Below are 24,664 nucleotides of genomic sequence, written 5' to 3'. Positions count from 1 at the left end.
TTCAAATCTAATCTGTGTAACAAAGTAAGTGTATAAAACACTGCAAACTATTAAAATATTCAGCTCACACTTTTACTTGTAACTAAATGCTAGAAGAATAACTATCATGTAATACACTATTTCTAATTCCCCTCATGTAAATTGAATTTTATAAATGAAACGTTGACGTTTTTAAAATGTACATACACAACATATTGTCTGTAATCAAACAGAATGCACTCCTTTATTCAGGAAAATACAAAAACAATCATATCTATAGATTATTGATGTAATGAATAAAGCTAAAATGATTGGATAAATAGCATTTATCTCTCTAGACCTATAGCTTGATAAACGGTTAAACCATACTTAACTATAGAACGCAACAGTGAATAAAATAGTACAGGATATATTAGGCAATTACTTTTAATTGCTCAAATGATAGAAACAAGGTTATTGTTCCAGAAACAATTTTGAAAAGCAATGGATTTTATTTTCGGACATTGGAAGATGGGGGTGGTGGGTGGGCAAACGGATATTGCCCTGGGCCAGTGAAGCCCATCATGGGTTGTGGCAGAGGAGGGAACTGCTGTGCCATGAGTGGTTGTGGACCTGGTCCAGGCTGAGGAGTGGTTTGAGAAGGCTGTACAAACGGTCCCGGAGGGGGTCCAGGTTTATCTTGCCCTCCTCCTCTTCCGCTACTAGGACCGCCTGACTGGGAGCTGCCCCCTCTGGAGTCATACTGCCCCTCTCTTCTGTAGCCCTGGTGTTGGTCACCTCCTCCTGCGTTGTCGGAAGATCCTGAGTTGTAGTTGCTCTGCACATCTCTGCTGCGATCTCTATAAGATGATGAGCGGTCATTGCGCTTGCTTCCACCTGACCACCCATCTTTGCCGAAGCTATTTTTGCGGCTTTCCTTGTTGCAACCGGGTGCAGGGTGCAAGCGACGATCGCATTCATCCTGGTACATTAAGTTGGGGTTGTTTGAGCTTGAGTTGCAGTAACGTGTCCGTCCACCTATGAATGAAACAAAGTTGTGCATCTACTTTCATGTGATCTTACATTCTTAAAATAATACAGCAATATCTCTGATATGTGTTAAACCACTTTCTCTTCGACTCCCACGGCACATCTCTGAAGATGAGGTGCATTACGGCAACAGATGATCATAAATCTCTCACCTCCACTCCCACGGCTCGTGTCCACCAGCTGCAGTAGTTTGGGGTTGATGGCTTGCCTGGCCTCCTCTAGAACCCGCACCAGATCTCGAGCCTGCCGCAGGTTTCCAGGCGTGAAAAAGGTGTAGGCTGTGCCTTTGTTAGTACTGCGGGCAGTGCGCCCAATACGATGAACGTAATTCTCTGATGAATTTGGATAGTCATAGTTGATGACAAACTTGACATCCTCCACATCTTCATGGTGCAGCGATATGGAGATAGAGCATAAAGAACAACAAATTAAAGAGCGAAATGAGAGGAAACTGATTGGACCTTTTGCTGTGCGTTAACAAGTTTACTAAAACAGCAACTGAAACTTTAAACCACCTGTGTCCTAGATTAGCACATTTTGAAGATTTTACAGGCCTGCCTATCTGTCAACCATAGGCTGAGAGCCAAAGCTTATTACAGAGAACATTCAAAAATAAATAAGTAAAAAGTTTTGCAGTGGCATTCCCCCAGAAATGGCCAGGTACTGTAAATGGAACGCAGCAAGAAAGTTTCAAGCTGGTGTAGTCCATAAGGACATGCACAGCTGGAGGCCACAACAGATATTGACTCCTACTTTTCTGTGCTGTTCGGTTTATTACAGTAGTAGTAGACTTGCTCTACTATTGTGTGTGCAAGACAATTTTACCAGTGACAGAAACAGATCCTACCAGACATCAATAGTGTTACCACAAAACATATTGTAGGATAGTAGACTTCATTCATGTGGATTTATTTTATTTTAATGGAGCGGACTGGCATCAGGGTAAATTCAAGCCGCTAGCAGGCCCATTGGCACTACTGTGACATGGAAAATCAATCAGAGCCAATCAATGGATACAAATTTTCATATAAGGTCAGGGTCTCAGACCTGGTGGAGACATGCAATGCAGGCTCTATGGTCTACATCAGGGATGCTCAATCTTGCTCCTGGAAGGTCAGTGTGATACAAAATTTGGTTCCCAATCAAACACATCTGTATTCAGGATTACTAGAAAAAGTTTGATTTTGATAAGAGTTGGAGGGTTTGAGCCAGAACCAGTACGGGGCCACCAGTTTGACAGACTCCCGCTCTGTTGGGATGTTGCTCAGAACCAAAGGCAAGAGGGCTGAGTAAGCCTGTAAGACCACACTTCCCATGGGAAATTCCTTCCCTCGACAGGATATCCACGCCACAGCTGTGGTGGCCAGGTACTCATACTGCTCTGATCATGAAGTGCATTGGCTGCTTCTGAAGGCAAAAGAGCATCAACATGCACAAAGTAGAAGGGGCTTAAACAAAGCCGCTAGATAAGGATGTCTTATGTACAGCTATGCTTTGCTAATGCGCTTCTTATTTTAAACAGATAAATGCAATTGTTCATTTTTGTCTCGCAGTCCAGATGAAAAGAATTCGAGGTTATAGGGCCAGATCCACCAAATTGTTCTAAGACAAAATATGATGTGGTTCTTAAGATAAATTATAGACTTTCTTTAGAAGCTCTTACACATTTTTATAAGAACATTCATCTTCATTTTTTCTTAAGAATAAAACGAAACATGCTTTGAAAATTCATCTGGAGAATCAAAGCAAGCAAAAATGAAAATTCTGTCATCATTTACTCAACTTCGAGCTGTTACAAATCTATATACATTTCTTTGTTCTGATAAACACGGAGAAAGATATTAAGAAGAATGCTTGTAACCAAACAGTTCTTGGACCCTGTTGACTACCATAGTGGGAAAAAATTACTTTTAATTTTTCGTTTTGTTGAACACAAAAGAAGCAAATATTTCAGGGGCACTTTTGACTACCATTGTATTTTTTTTTCTATGGTAGTGGAAATTTTTACAGCTAGAGAGCGAGTTATTCATGACAGAAGTTACATTTTTGGGTGAACTATCCCATTATGCGTTTTCTTAAACTTTTTTCTCAAGTTATACCTTAAGAAAAATATGGCAGTTATGAATTTTCTTAAGAATGTTTTGTGTTTCCGCCCCCAGATCTGGACTGTAGTCCACTAACTGGTGACCATAGACGGATGGACGATGCGTCCCCCATTAACTTCCACCGTAGAAAAATGAAGCCAAGATGTCTGAGAAATTGCCGCTGACTTATTGCGCCAATGACGTCATTCAAAGCCAGAGTCTCGCAGTAGTGACTTCTAGGTCCACCCATATTCCTCACTTACCTGTCATAAAGACACATTACATGTACAGTACACTAAACACAATATAAACCATATAAAGTGAGCAATATAATGTTTCCCCAACAAAGTCCAGTAAAGATCTGTCAATGAGTATCAAAAACATGATTCTGTTAACCGTGCCTGGGTATTGTTTGGGAGTGTTATTGAGCATTGGGATATTTGTTGGGTTGTCTCTTTTTGCATTATTACAGTCTATTCTATTATATAAACCTAAAACTGCAGTGTGCTAACAATAAAGCAGTATGACTGTATATGATAATAGACAAATATTCCACACACAGCACTTACCATACAAGTTCAATCATGATTAAAGCGGTCAAGACATGATTTTTTTTTTAACAGACTTTCTAAGACTTTGCAGATTTTTGGGAGCAAGTTTATTCTCCTCTGCAAATAAGAATGAACCAATAGCAAAAAAAGTCATAACCCCTTAAATTGACATTTGCCACACTACAGAAATAGTATTTATGAAAAGGGCAGCAACTAGGGCATGGCAATGTACTTACCCTAGATTAGGTTACTCTTGGCTGGGATCAGTCCTGGGTCCAGTGGAGCGGCCCAAGAGGAAGAGGTTAATGTGGGCTCACGCGCTGAGATGCCCTCCCCTTCACCCTCGGCCCTGTCCCGGCAACGCCAGACGGGAGCAGAACCGGCTCTGCCCCAGTTCTCTCTCTCTCGCTGGGTTGCAGGGCCTCCACAAACCGGACCAGACTGTATCCAGCACTTTCTTACTGTTTATCTTTATTGTTCCTTGGGGGGATGCCCTGGCTCTATCTCATTGGAGTACTTGAGTTTTTACGTTCAACTGACAGCATCCACATTTCAAGCCCAAATGTTAGCTGCTACCCCTTAAACGAAATAAACAGTTTTCCTCTTAGGGTAGAGGAGCAGCGGATGGATTCTATCCATATCAAGCCCTACGCTACTGTGTCATAGAGCTCTGGTTACATGGTAGAGGGAGGGCGCTGTACAAAATAAGCACAGCATGCCTGGGTTGCCAGTTAGGATGTCAAAAATCCTGAAGGGGAAAAAAGAAGAATCATATTGTAAAACACTGGCATAACCTAGCATAAAGGCTTTTTCCTCTCCATGTTACCACAGCTAATTAAAACATAACAAGAAAACCTGAAAAAAATATAGAACAGCAAAATTACTGCTGCAAGAAGCAATTATGGGGTCAAGCACACCAACTGCATAGTTTTGATGTAGTATTTTTTCTGGTCTTGGGCACTATTCACTATTCTTATTTCTATGCACCATATTGTGTGTCAATCATTCTGTTGTGGTGTCAAAAACCTGTTTTTCAATTTTTTAGAAAGCAATTTTTTAGCATTTCAAAAGTTCTGAAAAACCTACTATTTGATTAACTCTTTCCCCGCCAAAGACGAGTTATTACGGCAATCAGTGTTTGTACTGTTGTACAGCAGGTGGCGCAGCTACACACCTTCGGGAAAAAGTACAGAACCTAGAATGTATATGTTTTATCAGTTTTTAATGATTGTTCTGAGTGGAATCTGGGCGGAAAAACGTTAATTATCTCAGCTGTTTAATCAAAGTGATGCATTTTTGAAGAAACCTACCCACATATACGGAGTGATAAAAAACTAACAAATGAGAATAGAAGAATACGGTTTCTTTTGTTTAAAAGCCAAGACTGTTCTTTCATTTGAAATATTGTTTTTCCATATATTCTTTACATAAAATTTACTGTGGGTCATTAAAATTTGGTGAAAATGTTAAAAAACGCGGGCGTAGGCTGGCAACTTTTTTTAAAAAAGGCTGGCGGGAATGAGTTAAGCTATAACTGGGTATTTTGTCTGATTTGCACACAATATGGCATATACTGTATCATTCAGAGACAAAAAGTGCTTCCAGAAAGTTGATTAACATATGAGCCAACATAATATGGGTGGGCCAAATAATGACACAATATTCTGTATCTTGTGAGCATCAAACATGAGAAACCCTTTAAACTCTACAACTAACCACCAAAAAAACTATCCAACTCATTCACAATGTATATTCTTTCAAACGTTCCACCAATAATTGCCACTTGCACTCTATTTATTATTTAATATAAAAAATTGTCTGTTTTAGTTTAGTATTTTAGTTTAGCCTTTGTTGTTGAATCACAGTTGTACTTGCTGATGTGTCTTTCAATATCACTGTCCGAATGCAATAAATTACATAATTGTTTTGATGGACCTACTGCCTTAGATGTTGTTGTTTTAATGATGGACAAAACATAAATAGCCTACCTTTGCTGGTCAAAAACCTTTTAAATCCATCTGAATCGTATTTTTTCTTAAATTGGTTATAATCTAATGACACATGCGAATGTCTGGCCATATTTAAAGGCAAAATAAAATTTTTGATGAAACAGTTTTAAAATACTATGTTTTTTTATTTCCTGAAAAGTAGCTTGGAGATAAGAGGTTTCTGCCAGACAGCAACAATATTCACGTCAGCAAGTTGTTTCAACCCTTGTTTGGGTCAAGTACAGAACTTTCTAAGCTAATTTAACTCAACGGTTGGGTTAGTCCATATCTGACTCAACCGTGTGTTGAAACAACCCAGCATTTTTAGAGCGTGGAAAAGGTAACCCTCTATGGTATGGCCTCCTGGCAACATGACCAAGTCAGTTGGCTGTAACTAAAAATAAATTAATAAAATTATGACTCATGATCCGAGAGCAACCAGCCAAAATTCCCTGAAAAAAACGGTATATTCTCTATAATGTTTTACTGGTAGTTCTTTTCAAGACTTACAAGAGTCTTACAAGTATGCACGTACGCTAGTGTGCGTGCGTGTAACATAACCTTAGCCCATATTTCATGCATTTTACATCAAAATAAAATCTAAATAATACATCATAACACCTTACGATATATTATAAGAATGTGCAAGTTTCCCCCTAAAGAAACATGGATCACACTAGGCTGTAACAAAGGTATTTGGTAGTCTACAGTATAAAAAAGCATGCACATACATAGAATTTGAATTTGGTTAAAAATATCTTAAATGCATTACAGCCAAACAACTCTTTTCTTCTCTCTACAGACACATTAAAATATAACTTCATTTCATTACATTTTGCTTAATTGCACTATGATTATTTCACTAGCAGGGGTTTAGAATAAATTACAGTGGGCAGTATAAGTTCTAGGTCCATTTGAAGTTGCTGTTATTAAAAAATGAGACTTTAAGCTGTAAGTCTTAAGTCTGTAAGCTGCTGGTTACTTTTAAGTAATTCTGGTTGACAAATTCAATGAAAACAGGGATTCAAGCTGATGAATACATTTATGATTGACGTTTAATGAATAGTTCACCTAAAATTGACTCAACCTCATGCAATCTTACAGAAAATGTACGTATATGACTTCCTTTCTCCAGATGGCATGTGGATGAGTAAAATTGGCTTTTATTTCTTTAGGTCTTTTAAACTGATTCACTGGTTCAAAGGCTTATGAGAGTGACCGATTCCTGATTCTGGCTACACTGATAATGCTTTTGAATGATGTTTGAAAGATGTCCAACTAAAACATTACTACTTCTGCCTTGGCACAAAAAATTCAACAACACTGTTACAGTATTTTAGTATACATTTAGAGTAACATTTTGACATTAACTATATGCACTACGTAAAATGTCAAAATATAAGAACATACCCAGTCCCCGTGAAGCAACATCAGTTGCGATCAGAATAGGTGCCTTTCCACTGCGGAACTCTGGAAAAACACATAACACAACACACTATGATTTATCAAACAATCGCATGACAGCTTTCGATAAGACATATCCCTGTAAAGGTTTACCTGATAGTACCCAGTCTCTCTCTGGCTGGCTCTTGTCACCATGAATGCACATTGCAGGCCACCTGGATGAAGTCAGAACACACATTACAACAGGAATATACAGTATCTTAACATATTTCGACTTGAAATATTTTTTTAACTACAAACTTGATCTTAAAAACTATCCAATCACATTTATAAATATTTATATATCTCTACATATACATACAGATTAGTCTCACCCATCTCTTCGCATCCTGCGAGTTAGTTCATCACAACGTTTTTTTGTCTCAGCAAAAATGATGGTTTTATTTTCTTTTTCAGCCATGATTTCCTCCATTAGGTGAATCAACCTGGGAACATAAGACATAAAAAGAATAGCTTCTTATTAAATACAGTAATTTTAACTCAGTATAACCACTTTAATGGGTTGGCACTCCATCCAGGGTGTATCCTGCCTTGATGCCCGATGACTCCTGAGATAGGCACAGGCTCCCCGTGACCCGAGGTAGTTCGGATAAGCGGTAGAAAATGGATGGATGGATGGATGGATGACCACTTTAAGTTTTTGAGGGCCAGATTTACTAAAAGTTAGTGTGAGATAGCCAATGGGAGTGTACATTTTTGCGGGTGATTTACTGATGCACTTAATGCTCACATAACTATTTTACTTCTGCAAACCTTTCAGGGTGTAAGTACTAAATAAATACATATAATTTGATTTAACAACATTAAAACCATTTATGAAATGTATTGTTTTTGTGTCAAACTGAGAAGAAGGCTATATAAGGTCAATATACACAGTCCAATGTATATTGACCAAGCCACACCAACTCAAACTACCGCACAGACCACGGTAGAACCTACAGCGCATTGTGCTTGTATTAAATACTGTAACAGTATTCATAGCTATTGTTATTCTTATTAATATAGTAATTAATTATTCACAGACACTTAAAAAAACACTTAAACTGTAAATACCAATACATTCATATTCAAATTCACATTGGAGATGAAACTATGGAAAAACCAGCTCACTTGGTATCTTTTTCATTTTCCATGCAGACGTCCACTATCTGCAGGATGTTGTGGTTTGCGCTCAGTTCTAGAGCTCCTATGTTAATCTGGACATATTCGCGAAGAAAATCTTCAGCCAACTGACGCACCTCTTTAGGCCAAGTAGCACTCCACATCAGTGTCTGTCTATCAGGCTGGAAAAAAAAAACAGCAGCAAATTGAAATCATTTACCTTAATGAACAGTAATTCAGAATAATTTATTTCTAGTTTGGGGTCTTAATCTACCAGAAATAGTTCAATAAAACAGTTTTGTCTGGTTCTCGAATCTGATTGGCTGATCAATTCAGATGTTCCAAATCGATTCCGATTCACAAGCTCTTGATTCGATTTGATTCTCCATTCAGATCAATGATTACAGATTAAATACAAATCCTACATTTCGAAAAAAGATCAGTAGACATCAGATTACAATGGTGAATTCAAAATTGAAATGAAGAGTCAAAAACTGTATATTAAACTTTAAACACACTTGGGTATATTGAAACAGAACAGTTGCATACCTTGATCAAACATGATCAGGTTATTTTACATTTAAGATACAGTATAACAACAAAATGTCTCAAAATGAGCTGTAAAGAGGCTGCTTTCATGTGAACAGCTGCCTTTTGTGTAAAGGTGATGTTAAATTCGACAACACACCGGCATCCGCAATGTTAATTAAGCAATAAATAAACGAAATGTTCCCTGTTGTAACACCCACGCGTTGTTAATAGAAAAGTGACATATAGTGGAAAGTAACAGCAATAACATTCACGTTAAGAATCGATATCGAATCGAACAGATTAAAAAAAACTATTATTTTTCCACTGTCCTACTGTTAACCATGCTATATTCCACCAGTATTACCACGGGAACCGTTTCACTGACAGTTTGTATCACTCTGCCACTAAGCTTACTCGGACTATGCTGTCCTCCTAACTGTGTCACTCTGAAGAAGCAAGACAGCTAGCTATACACTTCTGTGATACTTTCTCATTTTTGTAAACTTGCAATAAACAAGATATGAAATAAGAAATTGGAGTTGAAGTTTGGCATACAAATAAACGCATGTGCTGGAATCTGCAGTGGATGTACATGTGATAGAACTTTCTTACATGACATTGATCACAACTTAACTTCCAAGAATCAATATTATGTTAACACATAAGATGAATGTTTACATACTAAATAAACTTACAGGTCTATCATTCTCCAAGATAAACGCTTGTTTGCGTGCTGAACTGAAACTGATGCTCTAGTTGCCTGTTGAAATCAACACCATGTATGGAATAACAAACTTCAATACTGCAAATGGCCACTAGTTGGCGGCTATACTCCATTATAATGGGCATAACATAGACTCATGAAAGTGAAACGGAAAGTTGTCTGTGTTGGCAGTGTAGCTTAGCAATTTATTCACAGCACTCATGGTTTCAAAAATGAAAGGGCAGGACGTGAGGGTCTCGATCACACGCTTTAGATAACAGAAACAGCTTTGTTTCATTCATACACACCCGCCTTTGTTATTTCTCAATAATAACTTAACTGTAACGGCACAGCACAAATTTTAAAGATGTGTCGGTTTGGAAATAGTAATTTTTGGTGGAAGAAATAGTTCCCCCGTTCCAAACAGATCTCCACACAATCTCCCAAACCTGCCTACAAGAGCTGGAACTGATGTGAGATTTGACACTCGTCACTCCCAATGTGTGTATGTGATGTACAGATACATGAACTATCGGATATTGTGGTCAGGTAAATCAATACTCACTCTGATTTGTTCAACTATTTTGCGAATTTGAGGTTCAAATCCCATGTCCAACATACGATCAGCCTCATCCAGGACCAGGTATGTGCAGCGACGCAGGCTAGTTTTTCCTTCCTCCAGGAAGTCGATCAAACGACCAGGTGTGGCGATGCAAATTTCAACACCTGTATAAGATTAAGTGGAAGTGTTTTAACTTGCAAAGTGAATTAAAAGTGTTTATTATAAAAGTCCACGTAGAAAAGATCATGACCAAATAGAAAATACATTGTTGTTAGTGTTCGTAAACTCCCCCACCTCTCTCTAAATCTCTGATCTGTGGACCCTTTGGAGCACCTCCATACACACAGGTGCTTTTGATCTGGGATGTTTTGCCATATTCATAAGCCACCTGTTGCACCTGCTGGGCCAATTCACGTGTGGGTGCCAGCACAAGACACTAAACAAAACAAAGAACAGGAAAATCGAAGAATTAAAATATTATACAAAATACTTTGAATTTATTCCGTTCCTAGAATGCATTTAAAAAAAACATAACGCTGAAAAAAGTACCACAAAACAAAGTGGCCCTTCTTCATGTAAAATTGCATGGACAAACTTGTCAATCTTTTTTTCGTAATCCTAGTAGACTGGATTTCCTAACTTTAAAAAGTGACTGATAATCTGGAGCTATTCCTGAACCTTTTTCAGGTGTGAGAAACCACTGCTAAAGGAGTTTTATGACACCATAATTCTAATTGGGGTATAAGTAGTGCAGTTACTTACTATGGGACCATCGCCTCTCTCCAGGTAGGGTTGGTGGTTAACGTGTACTATGGCAGGAAGGAGATACTGTAGAGGAGAACGAGGTACAGTAAACTTATGACTTGTTATTTATGTTGCTTGTTATCTCTAGTTGTAGGTGCTGGGTCTCTTACAGCCAGTGTTTTTCCAGAGCCGGTTTGAGCAATGCCCACCATGTCTCTGCCACTGAGAGCTAGAGGAAAACCTTGAGCCTGGATAGCAGTGGGCTCCTTAAAATTCTGCTGCAACAGTATGTCTATGACGTATTCTTAAAAAACACAAGAACATTTTGACATCAAAGGAATCAATTAAATTCATACAGATTTACATTTACTGTGTCAGTCTTTATTTAACATTCAACATCTGCTTGACCACATTTTACAGTACATTCATGACAATACAACTCCTTAATGAAGTTCATCTCTGCCAGTCAGAGAAGCTATTCATTATTAATGAGGCTGCATGTTTTTATCCTATGAAACATCCTAAGATATTTCAATCAAAGGGATTGTTCATCCAAAAATTGTAATGATGTCATCATTTACTCACCTTCTAGTTATTCTAAATCGATATAAATGTCTGTTCTGATGAACACAGAGTTGGATATTCGGAACAGTGCTTATACGCAACAGTTCTAAGGCCCCATTGACTACCAAAATGTGAAAAATAACCTTACATTTCTTTGTTCAAAAGAAGATATTTTGAAGAATGTAGGACAGCAAACAGTTCTGGGCACTTTTGACTACCATTGTCATTTTTTCTACTATGGTAGTGAATGGGGTCCAAGAACTATTTGGTTACAAGCAAATATCTTTCTCTGTGTTCAACCAAACAAAGAAATGTATACAGGTTTGAAACAACTCAAAGGTGAATAATTCATGACAATTTAAATTTCGGGGTGAACAATCCCTTTAATGAAGGCATGTGGAGGGTTACATTCATGACTGTAAGATCACCCGGTAGTGTAGAGAGGCTGAAGCGGTCACTGGTCACTAAAGTGTTTGTATCTGCGTTGTACAATTTTGAGGGAGGACATGGATCGTGAGCGTTTGTTAAATTTTGAGAGCCTTAATGTGCCTCTTTGCTGCCTTAAACAGTCTGTTAATACATTTAAAGGCCACTTCAGATTTGATGGTAATGTCTTGTGTCTATTATTCTTAATTATTCTGATTTGAAGTGAAATTTCTGATCTGAAGAAATTGACATGAACAGGTAATACATTTACATATTTGAAATAAGGAAGTAAATATCCAAGATATACAAAGTTAATGTGTTAAACAGAAATGAATTAAAAACACTCACGAGGGAACTGAGCTTGATGGAAGCTGGTGACGGGCTTTGGGCAGCCATTGCCTCTGACAGTGATCTCTTTCCTCTTGCAAAATTCTTCAACATCATACTATAAAATATGAAAAATACACACAGTGCTTTGGCTAAAGAATCTTTTAGGAGTTGACCAACAATATGTGCACATGAAACCTTAACAAATCAGACCCACAAAAGCAGTGTAAAACAGTTAAAAAGCATCTAATTATTATAGCCACATTTTTCTGAGCTCTTACAAATGATTATATAAATTGATTTGACTAAAATGTTGACTACCGAATAATAGAAAGATGTCAAGGTAGGTTATCACCTGACTCATGCAATGAACTTCTGGGTGTTCACTATAGAAGTTCTTCTCAAACTTGGACAGCTGGTCCAGGTCCCATTTCTTTCTTCTTAGCCGGTCTCCAGGATTCCCAAACTTCTTGGGAGGCGGTGGAACAGCTCGGCTGGAACCAAAGCGAGGCCTGGTAAAAATAATGATCTCTAAGTTAACTGAGCTTTCTGCTGTAGTGAGCAGTGTTCCATATCTTTGAGAAATGTGAAAGAGCAACTAAAACTGAACCAATTACAAATATCTTATGTTGTCATGTCTTACCCTTATATTTGTGAAAAGTAGACTGTCCCCCCCCTCTCAAATGTTTTAAAGGTATTTTTGCATCCCCCTACGAAAATGACCCATGGTTTCATTATTGTAACAGTGTAGTTATATAGCCATGATTTTTGGTTGTTTTAATACAAATACTACTGTACGATTATTGTAGCAAAAAACATGGTTAATTCGGGGTTACCATGTCTTTAGTATTGAAAACAAACCAAAAAAAATATTGGTAAGGGACAATTACGTTTTTCCGTTTTTTAAAACAATCACACTTGTGTTATATCCTATTTCTTCAAAAGTCTATGCACATGACAGACAAGATAAAATTGCTTGAGTCTATGCTTCATCTGTAACTGACATGGTTAAAACTCAAAAGCATATGTAAAGTAACACTACTTAAAAAATAAAAGAGTGCCCACCCTTTGTCCCGTCCGCAGTCTCTCTCTCCATATGAAGATCTTACTCTCATCTTCTTATTCTTGCACAAAAAGGACGCTAAAAGTCAACTCTGACAATCGTGGTAAAATATTTATTACAATACTTTAAAAAGGATGCAGCTTTTATACAGTCCCAGGAAATAAGACGCAACAATAGAACCTAAATATACACCAGCTCTGTGTTGAAATAAATATTATAGTCAACGGAGCAAAAATATAGTGATTATTTCGCTGAAAAACGGCGGTTGAAGCAAACAGAGATGAACATGAAATCTTTCATTTAGCTTAAGTTAAACATCATTGCGTCTTGGGCTACTGGAAATATCGGTCCGTTCCAAAACAGTCGCAGCAAAACATCGTTGAAACACAATCGATTGTGATTGGTCGACAGCCAGCAGCATTTAGAAAAGTATTACCTTCCACATGACAGCGCAGTTCCGGATACGTAGTTGACATTATTGTAAACAAGTGTCGTCTACATGAAGCATGCGCGTTTTTGCAAATCTTATAAACTTCTGGTTTTGAGGCCCAGGAACATAAGCCTTATTTTGATTATATTCTTATGATAGACTTATGTAGGCATTATTGATTTTCTTCTGCCATTACGTTAAAAGCCCCTTTGTAAATAACTTATAAGGGTGTTCATTAGGTGCTATATTAATTCATTTAAAAGACAGTTTATAAATATAGCATTGAGACGTTAATTTCGTGTTATAAAGTTATAAAAACTGAATTTATACTCATACTAATTCATATTTATATTATTTTTAATTTAATGTTATTGATCCTTCCCGAGTTCTACCAGAAGTTAAGTTTGGGCCAAATACAGTAACGTTTGTTTACGCTGGATTTCCACTGAAACGGTCTATATAAATAATAATGAAATAAAACGCAGACTTAAATTAGTATGCTTTTACTATTTATTAACGCCTAATAAATATGCTCATTTATTATTGTGAGTGTAAAGTTTTAACTAACTGAACGAGGAGGCATGTGTAGTTTGTCGAAAATCTAGTTACTGGACCAAAAAAAGGTAATGACTTCGATTGATTTAAAGGTAAATAATGATGTATTATGTCATAAAAGTAAAATCTTTGTATTTCTCAAAAGAATGACAATGCGTTTTAGGCCAATTAGGTTTAATTTAAAATGGATGCAAAAATGCACTAAATATAAGTTTAACCAACAACTAGTCTTTACAGTGTATTCCACAATGATAAGTGAACTAATAATTAACAGGGTAACTAATGAGTTGAGCATGAATGATGAACTCTATATTTTCATAAAAGGCATCAAACCCCATTTATAACTGTATTTTCTTCAGAACATGAACAGCCAAACCTTTATAAGGAAAATATAGTCAGAGACCAACAAATTAAATACAAAATGACTTGAGGCCTAATTACACCAGGAAAAACATTACATTTCTCCAAATATACACATTTGCTGCAACTTGTCTTTTAGCCGTTTCACAGACTTTTGTCCTCCATATCCTCTCTTTGGGATTCCGTTTCTTCGCGAGGCTTCTTCACATCTCCAGAAGCGGTGCCAAAAACTAACCCTGTGCGCTGGAGTACAAAAACACCTGCACGCAACCCGCCCACATTCACCCATGCAGTGTAGCTTCTCCTCCACAGCTCACCCATCTGCAAGATTGCCTGCAAAAGATAGAAAATTAGAATAGAATGTATGTTTATTACTTATATTTGGAAACTATAAACGTCAATATATGTTCTAACTTGGCACTTGGCATGACTTAAAAAAAATCATTTATTCACCCTCAGATTGTTCTAAACCTAATAAATCTCTTTGTTCAGCGAAATACAAAGGAAAAATGTCAGTTACCACCAGATCTTATCCCCCATTAACTGTCATAGTAGGGAAAATAATTGCTTGGTTACTGACATTCTTCCAAATATCTTCCATTGTGTTTAGCAGAACAAAGAAATGTATACAGGTTTGGAACAATCTTACGGAGAGTAAATGATGACAGAATTTTCCTCTTTGGGTGAAGTGTTTAAAGAACTGTGAATGAAAATAAAGTCACCTTTGTGAAACACTTCTTGTCCTGGGTCAGTAGAACAGCTCTCCCTGTATCAGGTCTACAAACTCGAGCCATTTCCCGAAGACATAAAGGGTATAATTCCCAGTTCTTCTTCCTGGAACCCATTCTTTAAAGAACATACACACATATCACAAACTGTTTAATATATAAACTTACATATCTAAAGAACTGTAAAGAAAAAGGCTATCTTAATGTCACACAATACCTCTTTCCAAATGGCATGTCAGTAATAATGATATCCACTGAACTGCTCCTCACAGACAGATTGCACAAGTCCCACTGAATAATGTCTATGGGCAAGCCTGAAGAGCTAATGAAAAAAAACTTTGTAAATGGTAATGTTGATATACACTACTTAAATGATTTTTAGACTAGTATAAGGTGTTTATACATTTTAAAGTAGTGTGTACAAGTGGTTCTCAAACTATTGTCATGACATCACCCTCAAAACCACCATACTGTATGTGAAACACTGGTATACAGAGTATAGACTTTCTCTAAATTGTGTCATTTGCTACAGCACCTTGAGAAATGTTAAGCATCTTATATTTAGTCTTTTTACTTACCCTTAAGGAATGTGCAGTTATTGCCTTTCAAATTACACAAAACTTTAAATGATTTGACTGACAGTGCAATTATGACATCCATGTTAGACATGAACCTCACCTTCTTTCAACAGGTCGATTCTTTAGAAGATGCTTGACATTATTGACTGTTCTGTTGATTGCAATGCCATTGTTATCTCCTGCTAAAAAGAATGAATTCTGCCACTCTATGGCACCCTGATCAAACAAATATGAAAAAACATTTTGTAAAAAAAACAATGCACCAACTACAGTACATTTATGATTAAAAATCAAAATGTATAATTCTACTAACCTCTAAAGGTATAACTCCAGAGCCGCACATGGGATCTAAAATCACGTCTGATGGTTGAGGCTTGCAAAGTCTATAATGAATACAGTTACATATTAGTCTTTAATATCATTTAAATTTTCCTAAATTAATTGTCCTTTGTGTTTCATAAATGCTTATAAATCTTCAGGTATCGGTGTCGTAAGCAGTGTTTCTCAACCAGGGGAGCGCGGACCCCAAGTGGTCCTTGGCCTTATTGCAGGGGGTCCGCAGAACCCTTTTAAGCAGACCAGGTTCTTGCCAGGTGAACATTTACCACACACAGTATATAGCCACAAAAAATATAAAGAGACAATTTCTAAAATATATATTATTTTTTGTTTAATTCTGTGAACTTCTGACAACATTCCTACCAAATTTCTTATTTTGCTGACTGTCACTCTTTGTTTGTTTGAATTCAACAAACACAATATATGACTGCAATACATGCAAGATTTAAATGATTTATGATGTTGTAAATATAAAAACACACACTCATTACAGAAGCAGAGATTAAAACAAAAATAATTATTGTTGATTATTGCCTTTTATATAGTAATTGTGTGCATTTGAGTGAACTGAATAGGCATTAGTAAAGCAGTTATGAAAACTGGACTTATATAGAAGCCTTAAGTGGGCTGAGAACAATCCCCATCACTGAAAGATCACCGACTTTGGTTTAATTTCGCAAAAAAACTCCTGTTTTAATGAATGAATTTAATTAAACTGCACAATGAACTTTACATCATTTTTGCAGCGCGCCTTAACTTAACTATTTTGCACAGTGTTGCACCTGCAGCATGAATCGGGGTGTTTGAGATGGAGGGAGACAGATTTATTTTTGAAATGTGAGCTTTGGAAGATGGAGATTTCAGTTATTACTGAAGATCAACAGTTAAAAATCTAGCCTTTTGCAAGCGAATAATAGCTGTTTGTTAACAGAACATAATAAGACTGCAAAAACTCTCGTTATAATAAATGAATCAGACTTTACTACACAATTACTTCTACATGCTGTTTATAATAAACTCAAAGCAAGCGTGCAGTGTGCATAAAATTCCTAAGCATGTAGCATGCTTCTCTGTTACAAACTAAAGCAGCCATGTGAGTGAAGAGTGGCGTTGCTTCCAGCTAATAGAAGAATACTGCAATTTTTGGTGCTATTTTTTCACTTTCATTGGGTGGGCAAGACAAGACGCTTAGGTGGGCTCAGCCCACCCCTGCCCATGCCTGGACCCCGCCTTGCTTTAAAGGAGTTATATGACACGGCTAAAACTAATATTATCGTTTGTTTTAGATTTAATGCAATGCAATGTTAAAAACGCTGTATTTTCCACATACCGTGCTTGTTTGTATCTCCTCTTTGCCCCGCCTCTCTGAAAGACTCTTCTTACAAAGCTCATTGTTCTGAAAAGCGAGGTGTGCTATGATTGGCCAGTTAACCAGTGTATAGTGATTGGTCGAATACTGCAAGCGTGAGACGGAAATGTGACGCCTCTTACCATATTTGGAACATCAGGTTCCAAAGCAATTGTACTGACAGTACTGACTTGTGTATACATTTGGGCGGTCTTAGTCAGTATAGAATGCATCTTTTGTTCCGACACTTTCATTTTTGCAATTTTACGTGTCTAATACATGCATGGGCAACTAATAACACACCAAAGACAAAGAAAAACACGTGTTCGCACCATATGACCCCTTTAAAAATGTTTTGAGGTCTTATCTTGCAATTAGGGTTTGAAATTAACACCCACAAGACGCAGATAAAAATCTACCGAGTCGGCTAGTGCAGTCAAAGTAATTGCCAAATTGACTGGTAACTTGTGTTCATAAATTATATTCACTCACTTTGCAGGGAAGGTTCATGTAAACCAAATCATATTTAATATAGCCTGTTTCGCAGCTTCTGCGCATTTCTGACTCAAACATACCCGTCATGCGGCGTCATTTAGAGCGATCAGCAGGACCGTGAGAGAGTTGACTGCTCTGTTTGCTTTTGAATTGCTCTTGCAGCACGTTGATGTCATATGCCAGGTGGTTCTGTGCACTGCCACATGGAGTCAAACAAGCATATTTGCATTGACGCACCGTGCATTACCATATTCATGAGCTTAATCTCTTAGCAATAAACAGTAATGGAATCAGTTTTACCTCATAAGTTCAACCAATACTTAATTGCCTTCTATATCCCATATCAACCTTGATTAGTTAAGTGATTCAAGGATAGACATGAAACAGCTTTTATAATTCATTCAAATAAATAATACTATACTAAAATACTAAAGTAAATAATACTAAAGTATAGTACTAGTATAATTTACTGACCTAAGTATTACAAATGTGAGAATTATACATTAAAGAATTGATTTTAAAGTAAAACTTTGAATTTTCATGTCAATTCCACTTTTGCCAGACATATAACAGAAAATATTTAGTTTAATTACATCAGAAGTAACTATGATTAAATTTCTGAAAAAATCTGAGTAATCCCTTGCTTTACTTTTTCAATGGAAAAGTAATTAAATTACAGTAACTAATAACTCAGTAACCAGTTACATCCAACACAGATCACTCGTCTGTTTCCGACTCGTGACACTGTTCCGATTGGCCTCTATAGGAGCGTTTCGTGTCAGATCGGTTGTAAGGAAAGCATCAGGTCAGGTGCACGTCAGGGCAAGTTGGGCAACTTACAGGTACCGCACACCAGAGTTCAAAGTCCATATATTATATACAGCCGTGCTCAAATTTGTTGGTACCCCTCCACAAAAAACAAAGAATGCACAATTTTCTCTGAAATAACTTGAAACTGACAGAAGTAATTGGCATCCACCATTATTTATTCCATATTTAAAAGAAATCAGACTTTGCTTTTGTCTTTTTATTCCACATAATATTGTAAATAATTAAACAAAGGAAAATGTCATGGACTAAAATAATGGGACCCCTAACCTAATTATTTGTTGCTAAACCTTTAGAGGGAATCACTGCAAGCAAACGTTTTCTGTGGCTCTCTATGAGACTTCTGAACCTGTTAACAGGTAGTTTGGCCCACTCTTCCTGAGCACACTGCTCCAGCTGTCTCAGGTTTGATGGGTGCCTTCTCCAGACTGCAAGTTTCAGCTCTTTCCATAGATGTTGATAGGATTCAGAGCAGGACTCATCGAAGGCCACTTCAGAATAGTCCAATGTTTTGTTCTTATCCATTTTTGGGTGATTTTAGCTGTGTGTTTTGGGTCATCATCCTGTTGAAGGACCCATGACCTGCGACAGTAGGGCAGTACGTTTCACTGCAGAATGCTTAGGTAGTCTTGAGATTTCATTGTGCTCTGCACAGATTCAAGGCACCTTGTGTCAGATGCAGCAAAGCAGCCCCAAAACATAATCAAGCCTCCTCCATGTTTCACTGTAGGTATGGTGTTCACTTCTTTGAAAGCTAGATTTTTTTCATCTGTGAACATAGAGCTGATGTGACTTGTCAAAAAGCTCCAGCTTTGACTCATCTGTCCAAATAGAAGGATTGTGGCTTGTCAATATGAATAATAGCTAATTCCAGTCTGGCTTTTTCATGTTTTTCTTTCAAAATTGGAGTCCTCCTGGGTATTCCTCCGTGCTCAAAAAGCGACGGATGGTGCTATCAGAAACTGACGTGCCTTCACCTTGGAGTTCAGCTTGTATCTCTTTAGCAGTTATCCTTGGTTCTTTTTCTACCATTCGCACTATCCTTCTGTTCAATCTGGTGTCGATTTTCCTCTTGCGGCCGTGCCCATAGAGGTTGGTTACAATTCCATAGACCTTAAACTTCTTGATAATATTTGCAACTGTTGTCAAAGGAACATCGAGCTGCTTGGAGATGGTCTCGTAGCCTTTACCTTTACCATGCTCGTCTATTATTTTCTTTCTGAGTTTCTCAGACAACTCTATCGTTTGCTTTCTCTGGTCCATGTACAGTGTGGTGCACACAATGATACCAAACATCACAGTGACTACATTTCTCTGTTTAAATAGGCTGAATGACTGATTGCAAGATTGGTTACATGTGTGATACTAATTAAAGTAACTAATTGGTTTGAAATATCACTTTAATCCAATTATGTTTTATCTTTTCTAAGGGATACCAACAAATGTGTCCAGGCAATTTTAGAATATCTTTGTAGAATAAGCAATAATTCATCTCTTTCCACAGCTTCTTTGCTTTGCTATTCTATGACATACCAAAGGCGTGCAAGTATACATCACGTATAATCATGGCAATGCGCAATGCATCCAATGCACTCTCAAGCGCCACCAGCTGGTTATTTTCATAAGGTATTATTTCAGTTTTATTGGCTAAAAATGCTTTGTTAGCATTCCTTAAAATAATTAATTTATTGTTAGCATTATAGCCTATTAATATTTTATGCATTCATGCAATATAACGTTCCAAACCTAAGAAAGGAATCCAGAGGATTCCACAGCATACCTAGATATGTAATATAAGCGGGTATTATGCTTATTATGAATGAGTGAGCCTCCATGAATTATTGTAATTCATAAACATTCACACGCTTTAGTATCAAATGTAACGTTTACTAAGTATTTGTGAATCCAGAGGGGAGTTTTCAGGAAGGTCCGTTTTAAGCACAAATCTCTCATATATTTACAAATCTTTCATGAATGAGACTAGAATGTTTGTAAAAACACTATTAGAACGGTAACTTTTTTCCATTGAACATGTATTGTGTCAAAAATAGCTTCCAATCGATACAGCAAATCTTACCTAAGCATGCCGTAAGCCAGCGTAGGCCGTAGTGTGGTTGGGCCAAAGTGAGTGATGTTTCTCCTGTGCAGACTCACCTCTGTGAGGGCAATACCAATTACAACCTCCACATTATGAATGTTTAACAACACCTGGAAACAAAACAACCACATTAGTTATGAGAACTTTATTCGTTCTCATTTAAATTGAGAACATTTTCAACACTGCTCCTGGGTCAACTTCAGATGTGATAGTGCTACTACAAAGAAAAAGGTCTACATTTTGTTTCACAACCTTACCTCAATGTCAAATTTAGTCATATCTGGTTTCCAAAGAAAGAGATCTTGTACTGCTCCTCCAAAGTCTCGTGCAGCATCATTTGAGGAGAAGCAATGGTTGTCTCCAGCTCTGTTGCATGTTACTCGAAACTTTAAAGGCAATGCTTCCTGATCTCCAGATAGCTTTTCTGTCTGTGGTCCACTTTCTGGATGAGAAACATCAGTTTGGTTCGGCACCTGTAACGCTTCAAGATCTTCCGACAGACTTGTTGGATCTGATGGGACTGTTTCAGTAGTACATTTGGTGCTAACGTTGCCAGAATGATCAGATTTTTTGGAGTAGGTTCCTTTACGACGACCTTTCTTTTTCTTCAAAGAGTTGTTCATCTTCCAGACTTCTAAGGCACTGGTCCAAGACAGCTTGGCGGCCAACTCTTGCAGGTCCACCTGCTCTTCTTCCTGTTAAACAGAAAGATGTTCTGTATACACACCCTTCATTACCATCTAATTTTGGGCTGTTTACTTTTTATCTTTTTCTTAATAATGTACACTTATTGGGGCGGTTTCCCGTACAGGGCTTAAAACATAATAAAAAAGTACAAATAATTATAACCAAAAAGATCTAATAAAAACACTGACAAAATCTCCCACATACCTTTGTGCCTTTGAATTGGTAGTTGTCATATTTCTTAACCACAACAAACAGATGGTCTACAGACCTCAGGTTGTGTAACTTCAGATATACGAGAAAATGAAAATCATGTCAATTTAAAAGCTTAGAAATAGCAATTTTCTGTTGAAACATATCATATAATTTCATCACATTATGGTTAATAAAATGTGTCAGGAAATAAGCAGGAATTGAATCAAACATATTTTATTAATTTAATGCCTCTTAAAGAATAACTTCTCAGTTCAAACTGCTAGCTCTACATTTGCGTATTTGGCAGATGCTTTTAGTATATAATATAATATAACATAACGTAATGTAATAGAGAATTCTGTTTCTGTCCTACACATATATTTTCACACAGAACATCTAATAAATTGTTTTAAAAGCATCATAGATGACTGACCTTAGAAAGCTTGTCTGATGTTATGTCAAAATATATTTTGCCTCTGTCTTTGTTTATTCTGGCAGTCGCCTCTAGCTTTTCCTGGATCTCCTCAGCTGAAGTAAGCTCGAATCCAGTTGGGACAGTCGCTCCAATAGTTACAGTTTCATTCAGTTCCTGCATCATCAACACCAGATGAACTACAATAAAGCAAATAAATGTATAACATACCTCATGCCACAAAACAAATGTCCTGTGACTTTGATATTTTGATCCCTCTTATTGATTTCTTTTAAGAAAAAGTGCCCAGATCTGCCCAGATGGGCAACAGAAAAACACTTTTTTGCAAAGTAATTGAAGCTATCATAATTGAATTTTATGCAGAAGAAAAATTATTTATGTTTTGGATCATTATTACAACAGAATTCACATTAAATTATTGTTATTTTGGATTATAACTGCAATTGTAAAAATCTTTAGGCCTAATTTTTACAATATCTATAATACTTATATATATATAATATATACACTCCTGAACAAAATCTTAAGACCGAGGGAAACATTACAAGAATCGCATTTCTCGCAGTGGATCATAACCAGGTTATAAGTACTGCTTCAAAATGCCAAAACAAGAAACCAGGAGCAGGAGACAAAAAACAGAGAGTAGGCAATTTATTGAAAACTTCATTAAATCTCAAAGACCATAGGCTTAAAAAGTTAAAATCTGCACAGAAATATGGCTTTCATTCTATAGTTCTTCAAGCAGTCACACTGTAATGATCTCCTTATGGCAAAGGCAAAAAGGCTTTCTGTCTTTGAACGTGGCAGGATTTTTGAGCTGCACAAGCAAGGGCTTCCAAACGTTTCTAGCATGAAAAGGAGATCCAACTGGAGATGTTTTCTATGCGGCACAGTGTTGGAGGGTCCCTCATGATTTGGGGTGCTTTTTCCTTCAATGGGAACGTAGCTGGGTAATGTAGACATGTTGCAGCGGGCATCCCTCTTGACTTTGGGGGCCCTCGTCTGTGCGGTAATGACTGGGTCTTTCAACAAGGCAGCGCTGCAATTCTTAACACCCGCTTGACAAAGGACTTTGTCCCGGAGAATAGGGTCACTCCTTTGGACCACCCTGCATGTTCCAATGATATAAACCCCACTGAGAACGTTTGGACATTGATGGCAAGGGACGTCAGTTCAAGAAGGTCGATGCCATTTGTAAAGCCATCTTCAACACATGGAGCAACCTTGCAACCAGCCTCCTGGAAACAGTTGCATCAAGCATCCCAAAACGAGTGTTTGAAGTGATCAACAAGAATGGTGAGGCTAGTCACTACAGAGTCCATTTTTGACACTTTGAGTCTGATGTGGGGTTGTTTTGGGCTATGGTCTTAAACTTTTGATCAGCTGATGAACAGTCTGTTTGTGTTTTAATGAAGTTTTCAATAAATTGCCTACTCTGTTCTTTGTCTCTTGCTCCTGTTTGTTGTTTTGGCATTTTGAAGCAGTAACTTACTTTCAACGTTACACTCCACCAGCGAGAAATGCAAATACTCGTAATGTTTTCACCGTTCTTAAGATTTTGTTTAGGAGTGTACATAGAGAGAAAGAGAGAGAGAAATAAACGCGTATATTTGAGACATATTCCTGTACAACACTAGCATTTCTGGAAAACATTGAACATTAAAGACTGCAGATTTCAAAGAAAGACACATTTCAAGACATTTTAAAACGTACTTTAAAAAAATCTAAAACTCGAAATAATAATGCCATGACAATATCTCGGGAATAAATAATCAATCGTACAATACACACATTATGTCTTTTGAGTGGTTAAAAACAGCAGCTGCACAAAATGCATACAATAAATAAGTGACTTGCTCTTTTTACTCAATCATTCCACGTGCACTTAGCGAACACGAATAACTAAGAAACGAATACAAGATGCCTGCCTTTGTTTACGCAGATTGTGCACTACGAGAGGTGAGAACAGTCCGAGTTTTGGTTTATCTCCTAGCGGCGTCGCATTCTTTTATGGTACTGGCAAGTCGTACGACATCAAATCCAACTAATGAGGGCAACGTGCACTGTACACATGAACCCAGAATAGAAATCAACCGGTTTCTACTTCTTATTCCATTTCCGTTCACTCTTTTGGAGCACTACCGCCACCTACTGTACGTTATGACCAGCGCTGAGCCCTAGTCACTGGGGAACTCTAGTCGGGGGCATAGTAATACTGTACAGAAACCCACTCTGTATTTGTGTATGTAATATGTAACTGATGCTTATTCATATATAAAACGTCTGCTAGATTGTGAAATGGAACTCTGTTCCACCATCAAATTCACTCCCAGGACTGCTGATTGTGGCCTAAAACAATTTGCACAGACTGCAACTAGTGTTTTCTAATCCTGTTCTCCAACAAATGTCCTAACAGATTCAGAATTCACCACGAATAAAAATGCCTAAATATAAGTGTCTTTACATTTATTAAGCAA

General features: G+C 37.3%; 2 protein-coding genes across 2 annotated transcripts; both read right to left on the bottom strand.

The window, feature by feature from the left end:
* Positions 1-204: 204 nt before the first annotated feature.
* On the bottom strand, positions 205-13,499 carry ddx17 (DEAD-box helicase 17). The gene is made up of 13 exons (XM_056751547.1): positions 13,119-13,499; positions 12,409-12,565; positions 12,075-12,171; positions 10,907-11,040; positions 10,755-10,820; positions 10,287-10,428; positions 9,996-10,156; positions 8,206-8,378; positions 7,410-7,520; positions 7,189-7,250; positions 7,042-7,101; positions 1,161-1,391; positions 205-996 (listed from the first exon to the last, which is right to left on the bottom strand). The coding sequence occupies exons 1-13, from the start codon at positions 13,166-13,168 to the stop codon at positions 470-472; spliced, it is 1,971 nt and encodes a 656-aa protein (XP_056607525.1). The 5' UTR covers positions 13,169-13,499; the 3' UTR covers positions 205-469.
* Positions 13,500-14,258: 759 nt separating this feature from the next.
* Positions 14,259-24,285, bottom strand: thumpd3 (THUMP domain containing 3). Its single transcript, XM_056751452.1, has 10 exons — positions 24,116-24,285; positions 22,188-22,366; positions 21,767-21,844; positions 21,133-21,570; positions 20,855-20,985; positions 16,081-16,150; positions 15,868-15,983; positions 15,407-15,511; positions 15,184-15,307; positions 14,259-14,794 (listed from the first exon to the last, which is right to left on the bottom strand). The coding sequence occupies exons 2-10, from the start codon at positions 22,350-22,352 to the stop codon at positions 14,606-14,608; spliced, it is 1,416 nt and encodes a 471-aa protein (XP_056607430.1). The 5' UTR covers positions 22,353-22,366; positions 24,116-24,285; the 3' UTR covers positions 14,259-14,605.
* Positions 24,286-24,664: the final 379 nt, after the last annotated feature.

Source organism: Triplophysa dalaica, chromosome 6 (genome assembly GCF_015846415.1).
Source record: "Triplophysa dalaica isolate WHDGS20190420 chromosome 6, ASM1584641v1, whole genome shotgun sequence".
NCBI classification, from domain to species: domain Eukaryota; kingdom Metazoa; phylum Chordata; class Actinopteri; order Cypriniformes; family Nemacheilidae; genus Triplophysa; species Triplophysa dalaica.
Note: the sequence above shows the minus strand (reverse complement) of the source record. Positions and strands in the feature narration are given on the sequence as shown.

Coding starts and splice junctions, on each gene's coding strand:
- thumpd3 (XM_056751452.1), bottom strand. CDS start 22,352: ATGATGCAGGAACTGAATGAAACTGTAACTATTGGAGCGACTGTCCCA. Junction 21,845..22,187: donor CATCAGACAAGCTTTCTAAG/GTCAGTCATCTA, acceptor GTATATCTGAAG/TTACACAACCTGAGGTCTGT. Junction 15,984..16,080: donor CTGGAGTTATACCTTTAGAG/GTTAGTAGAATT, acceptor TTGTTTGATCAG/GGTGCCATAGAGTGGCAGAA.
- ddx17 (XM_056751547.1), bottom strand. CDS start 13,168: ATGAGAGTAAGATCTTCATATGGAGAGAGAGACTGCGGACGGGACAAA. Junction 10,821..10,906: donor GCTCTGGAAAAACACTGGCT/GTAAGAGACCCA, acceptor TCTCCTCTACAG/TATCTCCTTCCTGCCATAGT. Junction 7,521..8,205: donor GAAAATGAAAAAGATACCAA/GTGAGCTGGTTT, acceptor TTATGTTCCCAG/GTTGATTCACCTAATGGAGG.